The sequence below is a fragment of the Peromyscus maniculatus genome, chromosome 5 (genome assembly GCF_049852395.1).
Source record: "Peromyscus maniculatus bairdii isolate BWxNUB_F1_BW_parent chromosome 5, HU_Pman_BW_mat_3.1, whole genome shotgun sequence".
NCBI classification, from domain to species: Eukaryota; Metazoa; Chordata; class Mammalia; order Rodentia; family Cricetidae; genus Peromyscus; species Peromyscus maniculatus.
In genome coordinates, this window is record NC_134856.1 from 131043489 (window position 1) to 131056734 (window position 13246).

The 13246-nt window shown below is 39.0% G+C and overlaps 1 protein-coding gene across 3 annotated transcripts in view; it reads right to left on the reverse strand.

Moving 5' to 3' along the window:
- Cenpp (centromere protein P) overlaps positions 1 to 13246 on the reverse strand; it is a 210215-nt gene that overhangs the window by 188013 nt on the left and 8956 nt on the right. For all 3 annotated transcript variants that reach the window (XM_006992281.4, XM_076573313.1, XM_076573314.1), the window contains exons 3-4: positions 12086 to 12174; positions 224 to 312 (exon numbers count right to left, since the gene is read on the reverse strand). In XM_006992281.4, the coding sequence (XP_006992343.1) occupies positions 224 to 312; positions 12086 to 12174 (178 nt within the window). The remainder of the gene's footprint in view (positions 1 to 223; positions 313 to 12085; positions 12175 to 13246) is intronic.

Sequence of the window (13246 nt, forward strand, 5' to 3'; positions counted from 1 at the left end):
TTTTATGTCCTCCATAGGCACTGCATATACATAGTATACAAACATACATTCAGGCAAAACACTCATACACATAAAATTTTTAAAAAGAAAAAAAAAAAAAAATATATATATATATATATATATATATATATATATACAGAAAACAAAAAAATTATAAAGAAAACTTTAAAACCTGTAGAGTAAAAATCAACCACAAAACAATTAAATTTGTGAAACAGCTTACCTAGATGCAAATTCACTTAATTCTGAATATTCTGTTGGTTCCATTATTATGCTGAGGTCAGTTATAATAGAAGATAATTTCTCTTTAGTCTAAAATAAAAGATAAAAAGTTCATGTACAGGAGCAGAAATCTTTTAAACTAGACAAAAATACTTTAAAATATGTAAATAGAAAATTGAAAGGAATGATAAGATATTGTTTATTTATTAAGTAAATTAAATCATATACTCAGTACTTACTAAAACATAAAATGATTTCCAAATTAATTATATAAATTAAATATTGAAGCCATAAATATTAGGAGAAATGAATTAAAAAAAAACTTTCTAACCAAACAATAAGAAAAAACTAGCAAATATGATTACATAAAACTCAAAGCCGGGCGGTGGTGGCACACACCTTTAATCCCAGCACTCGGGAGGCAGAGGCAGGCGGATCTCTGTGAGTTCAAGGCCAGTGTGGTCTACAAAGCAAGTTCCAGGAAAGGTGCAAAGCTACACAGAGAAACCCTGTCTCGAGAAAAAAAAAAAAAAAAAAAAAAAAAAAAAAAAAAAAAAAAAACCAAAAAACCTCAAAATATCTAAATAAAAATCTCTTTATGAGAAAAGCCATTAACTGAGAAAAATGTTTTTAACATAAGCATGAAGAAAAGAGAAAAACTAAAGAGAAAAAAGAAAAAGACATAAACTAAAAGACTTATAAAGCAAATTCCTACATTTAAAAGTTAAGATTTTACTAGTAGTTGATAAATGTAAATTAAAAACAAGTGACATTTTAACTGAACAAAAATTTATAAATTCTACTGCCAGGAACTTGTGGCTAAGTACTTGCCTAGTATGTGCCAGGCCCTGTTGTAGGGCAAGGGTTGCCACAGGTAAAGATACATACAAACCTGGCACTAGGAATATAAGATGGACCTTCTGGAAATCATTCTAACAGTGAACTTCCTAAATATTCATTTACTTCACTCTTACACTTTAGAGTCTTATAAGTTCTACACTAAAGTAAAATAAATTAAGCCTTACAGCTGGGTGGTGGTGACACAGCCCTTTAATCCCAGCACTTGGGAGGCAGATGCAGGTGATCTCTGTGAGTCTGAGGCCAGCCTGGTCTACAGAGCAAGTTCCAGGAGTAGTATTTATTACCAAAAGCCAGAACCAATTTCATCACTAATAAAAACAATTTCAGACATTCTTTTTTGCTTGTTTGTTTGTTTGAGACCTCGGACAGGGTCTCTAAATGTAATCCTGGCTGTTCTGGAACTCACAAGGAGCCAATTGCCTCTGGTTCCGAGAACTGAGATTGAAGGTGTGCATGAGCATACCTCGTGATGCTCCAGAGACATTCTTACAACTCAGATTTTAAAGAGACAACATAATTAAAAGTTGGACAAAGGATTTGAATAGACATTTCTCCAAAGACGATATACAAAGAGGCAGTAATCTACTGATGAATAACATACTGCTATTATTGTTCTTTATATACACATACACACACATATGTACAATAAAAACTTTAGCTGTGTGTCAACTTTGAAAAAAGGTATCTCAGTTTGCCATGTTGAATTGGCACTGTACAGAAATTAATAGCCATATTGGTCTGTAAATGTTAAATTAATTTTTCTGAGGCTGGAGAGATGGCTCAGCAGTTAAAAGCACTGGCTGCTCTTCCCAGAGGACCCATGTTCAATTCCCAGTACCCACATGGCAGCTTATAACTATCTGTAATCTTAGTTCCAGGGGATCTGATACCTTCACACCAATGCACATAAAATAAAAAGTTAAACAAATAAAAAAATTAATTTCCCTCATTTGTACAGGGTTAATGAATTGTACTAAATATGTAACTTCTTACCTATGTCAGTTTGATCATAGAAACTAAAAGAGTATTCTCTAAAAATTTTTAAAAAAAAATAGGAAATAATCACAGAAGTGATGGACATTATCTAGTAGTTCCATTTGATACAGTAATTGCACTTCTAGTGATACAGTCAAAACAAATCCATATATCCACTTAAAAACCTTCGCATGAGTGTTTATGACAGCATTAATAATAACAACCAAAAGTGAAAACAACTTCAAGTGCTGAAATGGACAAAATGTGGTACATCCACACATGGGATATTATTTAACCCAAAAAAGTGCAAACACATGCTATAACAAGGATGAGCCTTGAAAACATGACAAATAAATCAAATGTTGTATGATTCTATTTCTATGAAATGTTCAAAGTGGAAAAATCAATAAAGAACAGATTCAGCTTCCATAGGGCTGAATAAAGAGGAGGAAATAAAGGGTTTATTTCAATGAAGCTTATATTTAAAAAATTATTTTAAGGGAAAATAGAGGGAGTTGGAGCAATGGATCAGTGGTTAACAGCACTTGCTGCTCTTGCAGAGAACTGAACTCCTGTAGAGAACCAGCATCCTCATGATGACTCACAACCTCTTTAATGTCAGTTCCAAGGGCTCCAATGCCCTCTCTTGGATTCTGTGAATACCAAGTAACAACATGGTGTACATATACATAAAGTAAAATAAATAGACAGATAGATAGATTTTAAAAATCTTTAAAAAAATAAAGAAAATATAGAAAGGTTAGGAGAAAACAAAACTCTCAGAAGCCTCTCTTGTGTGTGCACACGACAAGGTTGTAGATTCTGCTCAGCCAGTGTAAAGCTGATTCCAAGGTACTGTTTTCCACTCCTGCCCTGCCATTGGTACTGTCAACCATGCCGCTCCTTCTGAATTGATAAATAAAGGAAATGACTTTATAAACATCCCTGACTTCAGCTTCCTTGCAGTCTACCAGGTAATTTTTTTATATTATTTATTTATTTTTGTTTTTTTGAGACAAGGTTTCTCTGTGTAACAGTCCTGGATGTCCTGGAACTCACTTGTAGACCAGGTTGGCCTTGAATTCACTGAGATCTGCTTGCCTCTGCCTCCTGAGTGCTGAAATTAAAGGCATGTGCCACCACTGCCCAACATATCATGGTCCTTTTAACAACAGCTCTCAACTGACTGTTGTGATTTAAGAACTATGAATAGAAATCTTTAAGAAAAGAGCCCTAGAGCCAGGTCCAGTAGTTCATACCTACAATCCAGCACTTAGGAGTCTGAAGCAGGAGGACTGGCCCAAGTAAGTGGTCACGCAGGACTATGCAGTGAGTTCTAAACCAGCCCCGGCTATACTGTGAGAGGCCGCGTCTCAACCTTACCCCTACCACTTCACAACCAAACATATTTTAAAAGATACTAATTTTTCAAACTGTATATACTTTTAAGGCAGGATTCAGTTTCTCATAGGCAGTCAGGGAAAAGGTCTATGGTCAAACTACAAGCTGGTCAAATAAGCATGGATACAAAGAGAGCATAATCCAATCAATAGCCAGCACGACACACGACAAGGTTGGAGACCAGCAACAACTATGGGGTAAGCAACTTGCAATACTAGCCCATGTTTTTGTCAGCCAGCAGATCAGCTAAGGTTGGCAGCTAACAAAGAAACTTAAAAATGGGCAGATATGGGCTTCAATGAGTGATCACTATCATAACTGGGCAAACAACATGTGGTCATCTCCAGCTGAACCAGGGAGGTATTTACAGAACCTGCTGTCTCCCTGTCTGCTTGGCCCAAGGATATGCCTAGAGAATGAACCAATTGCAATAAAATTATGTCTTTGTCCAGTGCTGTCTAAGTCCCCTAAGAAGCCACTAGACATGCAGCTCAGCACTCCCCTTCCTCAGGACACTTCACACTGTGAGGAGTTTCTCTAATTTCTCCTTAGTAAATCTTCATTGACTTTGTGTATTCCTCCTTTGTCTGCAATTTTATCTATCACTCACATGAGACACAGAACTCAGACACTGTCTCAGGTTGATTAGTAGTCACCTTAGCCCCTGGGTCAAGCCTTTTGGGGCTGAGAGAAACCTCTTTGCTTTCAAAACTCTGTACCATCACAAAACACAATATATTAAGATTTCAACGTTTGGGTTCAGATATTCAAATAAGCAGATTACCTTTAAAGCCTGTGATGATGAAATTGCATTCTCTTCATTTTTTTTTTAAGTAGCTACTTTTTAGCATTTTTGTTTCAGGGAGAGAAGTTATGTAAACACACTTTACCATCCAACAAACTCCCAGCCATCTGACTTACACTGCAAGAACTATGGAAGACTGGTCTGTGTGCACATTTGTTCTGATGGTCTGAAAACTCTACACTGGAGTGCTGACAGCACAGGACAGTCAACTGGAGGAAATGAATTCTACGTTCAAAACACCTTTGACAAGAGCTGGAACAACAGAAGCAATGCCTCATACTGTCTATATAGATTTCCCTATCTTTGTTTCTAATATTCTACTAATACAATTTAAGGGCACTGTGCTGGCTAGTTTTCTATCAACTTTACAGAAGCTAAAGTCATCTGAGAGGAAGGAACCTCAATTAAGAAAATGCCTCCATAAGCCTGGGCCCTAGGGCATTTTCTAAATTAGTGACCGATGTGGGAGGGCCCAGACCACTGGGGGTGGTGCTATCCCTCGGTTGGTGGTTCTGTCTTCTATAAGAAAGCAAGCCTAGCAAGACATGTGGAGCAAGCCAGTAAGCAGCACTCCTCCATGGCCTCTGCGTCAGATCCTGCCTCCATGTTCCCACAGTTTGAGTTCCTGTCCTGACTTCCTTCTATGATTAACAGCGATGTGAATGTGTAAACCAAATAAACCCTTTCCTCCCCAAGTTGCTTTGGTCATGGTGTTTTATCACAGCAACAGTAACTCTAACTAGGACAGGCACTTTGGTTCAAATATTATATTAATATTTATTATGGAAAAATAAGTATTAATATGACCAAAATGTGTTATTAATTTTCTGACAGCTAAACATCTCCCTCTAGTGGAATATTTGATTTTAGAAAATACAAAAAACCACCACGTTGTTTGGTCTTTACATTTTTTTCTATCAATCTCAATAGTAAAAACGTACACAGCAAAAAACATCTGCTTTAGTTTGCTTTTCTGTTACTATGATAAACACCACTCCCAAAAGCAACTTGTGGGAGGGAAAAAATGTATTATCTTACACTTTCAGGTCATAGTCCATCACTGACGGAAGGCAGGGCAGGAAAACAAAGCAGAAACCAGGGAGGAATGGTGCTCACTGGGCTGCTCACTGGTTTATGATCAGCTAGATTTTGTTGTTTTGTTTTTTGAGACAGGGTTTCTCTGTGTAGCACTTGTTCTAAAACTCACTATGTAGAGTAGGCTGGCCTTGAACTCGAGGATCGACCTGCCTGTCTCCCAAGTGCTGGGATTAAAGGCATGCACCAGTGGTCCACTACTGGCCAGCTCAGCTAGATTTCTTACACAGTTCAGGACCATCTGCCTAGAGACAGTGTCATCCATATCAATCCCCCCAGATATGCCCCCCAGGCCAGTATGATCTCAAAATTCTTCTCTTTCCAGGTGACTCTAGTGTGTTAAGTAGACAATAAAAACTAACCAGCACAATGGCAAAACTATTTTAGAAGATATCTAAATTTATCAACCAATCTAAATTTATGTGTACATTTCTTTGACCTAACAATCTAATGTTTTAAAAGATTTATTTTAAGTGTATGAATGTTTTGCTTGCATGCATATATGTGTACCATGTCCATGCCTGGTACCCTCAAAAGTCAGAAGAGGGCATCAGAATCTTTGGAACTGGAGTTTCAAATAGTTGTGAGCCATCATGTGGGTGTCAGGAACTGAACTGAGGTCCTCTGCAAGAGAAACAAGTGCTTTTAATTGCTTAGCCATCTCTTCAGCCTCTAATCTAGGAATTCTATAAGGAAGACTTCTACTACCTACAGTGAGTGTGGCAGCACATGCTTGGACTCCAAGTACTCAGGAGGCTGAAGCAGATGAACATGAGTTCAAGGCCAAGCTGAACTAGGTTCACAGCAAGACCTTACCCCCCTAACCCACACACATACCCCCTACTCAAGTAAGAAATTAATTAAAAAAAAAAAATCTCATTACTTCCTTTTGTCAGAATCCCAAACAACAAAGAAAAATAATAAGGCTTTTGTCCCCTTCCTTCCCAGCAAATAACTATTGACAACTCCTATATAATTGATCCCTTAGGCCCCGTTAATTCCATGACTATCTGCAATTCTTTTGAGGCAGGATTTCTCTGTGTAGTTTTGGTGCCTGTCCTGCTTGCTCTGTAGACAAGGCTGGCCTCGAACTCAGAGATCCACCTGGCTCTGCCTCCCGAGTGCTGGGATTAAAGGTGTATGCCACCACCATCCGGCTGCAGTTCTTTTCAACATCTTACCTGTATTTCTTTAAGAGTCATAAGCTATCTTCAGTGTTTTGACCTTAGCCATTCTGACAGGTGTAAGATATCTCAGAGTCATTTTGATTTGCATCTCACTGATGACTAAGGATGCTGAGCAATTCTTTAAATGTCTTTTGGCCATTTGAAATTCTTCCTTTGAGAATTCTCTATTTAGCTCTACAGCCCATTTTTAAGTTGGATTGTTATTTTGATGTCTAGTTTCTTGAGTTCTTTATATATTTTGGAGATCAGCCCTCTGTCAGATGTGGGGTGGTGAAAATCTTTTCCCATTCTGTAGGCTGTTGTTTTGTCTTATTTACTGTGACCTTTGCCTGACAGAAGCTTCTCGGTTTCAGGAGGTCCCATTTATTAATTGTTGCTCTCAGTGTCTGTGCTACTGCTGTTTTATTTAGGTACAGTGGTCTCCTGTGCCAATGCCTTCAAGACTATTTCCTACTTTCTCTTCTATCAGGTTCAGTGTAACTGGTTTTATGTTGAGGTCTTTGATCCACCTGGACTTGAGTTTTGTGCATGGTAATAGATATGGATCTATTTGCAATCTTCTACATGTTGACATTCAGTTATTTGTTGAAGATGTTTTCTTTTTTCATTGTATAGTTTTGGCTTCTTTGTCAAAAATCAGGTGCTCATAGGTGTGTGGGTTAATGTCAGGGTCTTGAATTTGATTCCATTGGTCCACATGTCGGTTTTTATGCCAATACCAAGCTGTTTTTATTACTATAACTCTATAGTAGAGCTTGACATCAGGGGTGGTGATTCTCCAGAGGTGGCTTTGTTGTACAGGATTCTTTTAGCTATTCTGGGTTTTCTGTTTTATGTTGGAGAGGATGTGGAGCAAGGGGAACACTCCTTCACTGTTGGTGGGAGTGCAAATTTGTACAGCCACTTTGGAAATCAGTGTGGCAGTTTCTCAGAAAATTGGGAATCAATTTTCCTCAAGACCCAGCTATACTACTCCTGGGCATATACCCAAGGAATGCTCAATCATACCACAAGGACATTTGCTCAACTATGTTCATAGCAGTATTATTTGTAATAGCCAGAACCTGGAAACAACCTAAATGCTCCTCAACTGAAGAACAGATTAAGAAAATGTAGTACATATACACAATGGAGTACTACTCAGCAGAGAAAAACAAAGACATCATGAAATTTGCAGGCAAATGGATGGAACTAGAAAATATCATCCTGAGTGAGGTAACCCAGACTCAGAAGGACAAACATGGTATATACTCACTCATAAGTGAACACTAGATGTAAAGCAAAGGATAACCAGACAACAACCCACAAATCCAGAGAAGCTAGCTAATAAGTAAGACCCAAAGAGGGATGCCCTAGGAAGGGGAAATAGATGAGATCTCCAGGAGTCAACTTTCCAGGATAAGGGATGGGCAATGGAGGGTAAGGGATAGGGAATAGGATGGTTGAACTGGAACAGGGATGGAGTGGGAAAGTAATGAAAGAGATACCATGATAGAGGGAGATATCATGGGGATAGAGAGAAACCCGGTGCTAGGAAAGTTGCCAGGAATCCCCAAGGATGACTCCAGCTTGAACTACTAGAAATAGCGGAGAGGGTGCCTGAACTGAACTGGCTTACCCCAGTGATCAGACTGGTGAATGCCCTAACTGTCATCACAGAGCTTTTCTCCAATAACTGATGGAGGCAGATACAGAGATCCACAGCCAAACACCAGGCAGAGCTCCAGAAGTCCAGTCAAAGAGAGAGAGAAGAGAGATTCTATGAGCAGGTGCATTAGGATCATGATGGGGAAACCTGCATAGATGACCAAACCAAACTAGTGGGAACTCATGAAAGTTGGATCAATGGCTGTGGAGCCTACATGGGACTGGACTAGGCCCTGTGCATGGCGAGACTGTTGTGTAATTTGATCTGCTTGCCTCGCCCCCCCCAGACCCCCAGGATCAGAATCCATCCCTGGTGCATGAGCGGGCTTTTTGGAGCCCACTGCCTATGATAGGACACCACATGCAGCCTTGAGGCAGGGGGAAGGGCTTGGACTTGCCTCTAATGGATGTGCCTCCCTATGGGAGGCCTTGCCTTCTTTTGGGGGATGGGTTGGGAGGAGGAGGCTGGGGAGTGGGAGAAGGGAAGAGGGGGATCTGTGATTGGTGTGTAAAATGAATGAAAATTTCTCTTAATTAAAAAAAAGTCATAAAACTTAAAAGGTTCAGAAAGAAAATGAGTGCTCTTAAGAGAGCCAAAGAAAGCATGCTTTTCTGCAGCACACTGATAGCAAAACTAAGTAGTCATCAAAATGCCTACATAATTTTAAATGTGAACAATACAGTCTCTTTGGAGATTCAATTGCAGTATTCAATCTTTCAAAGAATTTCAACAGTTTCATATTTTTCTGCATCTTTAAAGTACATAAGGCAGAAACCATTAGTTGTGCCTAATGCTTTCTTGCCCTGAATTTTCACTAGCTTATGGTGACAAAAATATATAACTTAAGTGAAGTTAAAATATTGTGGTTTGAGTCATCTCTTGGGCCCCAGCCCCACTAATGAGAATACAACCAATTTTTAGATACAACACATCCTGAAAAGTTCAGCTCCACTTAACTCCTTGGTCAAATCAAACTCAGAGTAGTATGTGTTCAATTAGATTTGTGAACAAACTTTCCAAAACAAGCCTAGTTTTGCTCACAGCAAAACATCTCTCCAGATAAACCATGAAGTACCTGTGAAAGACATGAACACTTAGAACAGAAAACACCTGCAAGGCCCTAAGGCCAACAACAGGATAGCAGAGTCAATTCCCAGACAATTTATGCATTCTAGACTATAGAAGTCCTAAGAGAAGAAGCTAGACCTGGTTTACAATACCACCAAATTACCACAGGTTATGGTCTGCACTTATAAATGGATACCACCATGAAGGAAAACAGATGGGATAGCACCAATCTGAGGTGAGAATCACACTGGCCAAAAACAAAGAAAATTCAGTTGGTCAGACTATATAACTATTTACAATGGGAAAAACATAAGAGTCCCTAGGTCACGCAAAGGAAAACATGAGGCCTTAAAACAGGCTGTCCAACCTGGATGAAACAGTTAATTTGGGCTCATGCTCCAGTCTAGTCTTTAACAGAGATCTTCATGGTCAGGTAGTACTACCTCAGTGACTGTATAGATCTAAGGTTGGTGTCTATTTGGGGACAGCATTAACTTACATAAGATCACTCATCAATTATGCCTTGACATGTGAAAATGATAACTGTTGTGTGAGTCAAAGTTCTCAGAAAGAAGCCACACCTTCAAGATGAAACATTTTGCAAGACTGATTAACTGATTAAGAGCGTCAATGATTGTAGAGTTTGCAATATTTCAAGTCCAGAGCCAAATTACAATTTGTCTTGGGCTACCTTTAGTCCCCTAAACAGCCATACCTTGCCCTCCTCTGTATTGGACCCAATATTCTGTGACTAACGTAAAAAACTTTTTAGAATCTATTAACTTTTGACAGACTACTAGCTTCCACCAACCCAACAGGCTAAAAATATCACCAGACAGCATCTGAAGCCTATAGTTGAGATCTCCCCACTTTACTGTATCTCCTTTGAGATGAGAATTGTATTTTTGAATCAACAAATGTATTTTTGTTCAACTGGTATTTGGAACACCACACAGCATTTTCTTGGTCATATTGGTAATACTGAAGGGTAATAATGAAGTGAGTGACTGTTAGGAGTTCTGTCATCAGATGAGAACTAGATAATCCACAACTCATCCTTAGCCTGCCCAGGCCAGTGACAGTAAATGACATTAACAGTCAGAGAAGCAAAAGCTCAAAGCCTAGATATCTGAACCTCATACTGGGATTATTTTTATTATATGGTTCTCTGACATGGAGACACAGTGTACTAACTCAGTCACTGGCCTCTGTCCCATAAAAGAAGATACAGTTTGGGCTTGTTTTGTGGCTGAGGATACTGACTAGGATGAGGAATACTGGCACCTGAGACTGAGTACTTGAGTGCAACTTGACTACAGACCTTGAGGTGACAACAGCCTTTCCACACATCATCCACTTGATGATCTGAGACCAAGACAGTCTTTCTATCCTCCCTGGCTCTGTTCTGTGTACATTTAAATTTCTTGTAAACCCAGATGACAAAATCAACTGGTTGAAACTTCTGCTAGCAAGTACGTGCTCAGCTAGGCTGGTTCTAAAACTTATGATGAGATTTAAATCTTTTCAGAGGCAGCCTCTGGCTGTTGAGTCTGTTTTGCTTCAGCTGTTCTATTCTAGCCCACAGGGTTACATATCCCCATTTTGTCTACTGCATTACCTTGAAAAAAGTCTAAGCCAAAGGCATGTCCTCCTGTGTTGTTTAGTAGTCCAGAATAACCTGCAGGATCACCCTATCTCAAGAGTCTTTCAACAAGGCTGTGGTCCCAAGACAACTGCTACCTGACAGACCCTACACAAGGACACCCAACTGGGCTGCTCCCACATTCCTGACACATAGAAAAGTTGTAAAGTACTATTTTTTGTTGTTCAACATGATAAATGTTTGGAAATTATAGAATAAATAATTAAAAGATAATAGCTTGCCCATCAGCTAACTGCTTAGCAGCATGCAAAACTGTTTCCACAACCTGACAGACTTCCATCGGGAGCCTAAAACCATTTCCTATCTGGCTCAAAATAAAGCACATATGAGCAATACAGTGGGTAGCTGCTCCAGCTTTGACCTTGAAGCACTGCCCTTAATGAGGCAGCCAGTAGCTACCATGCCTACCTATAACCTGCTCCCAGGGCGTGGCTGAGATGGGAGCCCTTAAAACCAGAGATCTGTGTATGTGCTGGCCCTCTTGGCTCCTCATGATCCTGGATGCTGGATCACAGACCAAGTCAGAGTTCTCCAGAGAACCACACTGGACTCCACCTCACCTCTCCTGGATCCTGTAACCGACCACTTTACTGGTTGTTAAGTTACCCCAAAATAAACCTCTTTTTAACTACCAGATAAACTACGTGGAATTGCCTTGTTAAATCCCTGCTTTAGGGTTCAGCACCAGTTCCATCATGTTCAGTTGAGAGGATGTTGTAGAATATTTGTACACTGTGAAGATGTATTGCTTTGACTGGTGTAATAAGAAGCTAAACAGCCAACAGCTAGGCAGGAGAGATAGGTGGGACTTCTGGGCAGAGAGAGAATGCTGGGAAGAAGGCGGCAGGTGGCCAGCCAGATGTTGAGGACGCAAGATGGGCAGTATAGAGTAAAGGTAACCAAGCCATGTAGAAGAACATAGATTAAAAGATATGAATTAATTTAAGTTATAAGAACTAGTTAGAAACAAGCCCATGGTAAGGCCGAGCTCATTTTTTGTGAGCTGGCGACCCAAAGAAAAATCTGTCTATAAGAGGGTACTTTGAATTTTTTTTATGAAACAAATGTGCTATAAGGAACGCTGGCTTATGAGTGACTAAGTATGGGAACTGTTTCTCATAGGAAAAAAAAAATCTGTTATCAGAACATGCTCAAGTTACCTCAATTTCCAGAACCTGAAATTCCAGTTGAAATGTAACCATGTTGCAATTTCCTGATAATCTGTGTCTCCGTAGAACTTTCTTTGTATCTGTTAATTAGAAAATCAAATATTTTATTTAAAGGAATACTTTTCTTCTAATACTTAAGTGAATATCTACTTGTGAATAGATTTATTAAAGTATACATTAGTAATTGCTTTAAAAACATCTGGAAGGTCTGGGGCTGGAGAGATGGCTCAGTGGTAAAGATCACTGACTATTCTTCCAGAGGACTTGGGTTCAATTCCCAGCAACCACGTGGCAGCTCACAACTGTCTGTAACTCCAAGATCTGACACTCTCACATAAACATACATGCAGGCAAAAGACCAATGCACATAAAGTAAATTTTTTTTAAAAAAAACCTGGGAGGTCATGTCAAAGAAATTGGCCTTATAAAATAGAAATACTAAAAACTTATACTTTCAAGTTCTCAAGTGTATCAATGGTTGAGGTAACACACACACACACACACACACACACACACACACACACACACACACACACACGATATAACCCTAAATAAGTCTGAATCATGTTAACTGTCATATGTTTTTTCATTAATTATTTATTTTTGAGACAGGGTCTCTCTCTATAGTCCTTGCTATCCTGGAACTCACTATGCTCACTATATAAATTATGTTGGCTTCAAACTCACAGAGATCCTCCTGTCTCTGCCTCCAGAATACTGGGATAAAAGGCATGTACCACCACATACAGCCTTTATTTAAATTTATTTTCATATTTATTTGTGTGTGTGTGTGTGTGTGTGTGTGTGTGTGTGTGTGTGTGTGTGATGCATGTGAACGTCAGAGGACAACTTGAGGGATCAGTTCTCTTCTTCTACTATATGGGTTCCAGAGAGTGAATTCTGGTCATTATTAGGTTGGGTATTAGGGCCTTTATCTGCTGAGCCATACATCTTGCCTATCTGTTTGAAATTTTTTCAATATTATCTTGTTTGTATGGATTTATCTTGACATTACTATAATCACTACAACTGTACCAGAGTAAGACTAGCTAGTTTTTCCTATATGCAGTCATATAAAGAAATAGGTAGTTTTTAAAAATAAAGTCTTTAAAGAGACAGTAAAGGTACTATAAAAAATAAGCCACATAAATA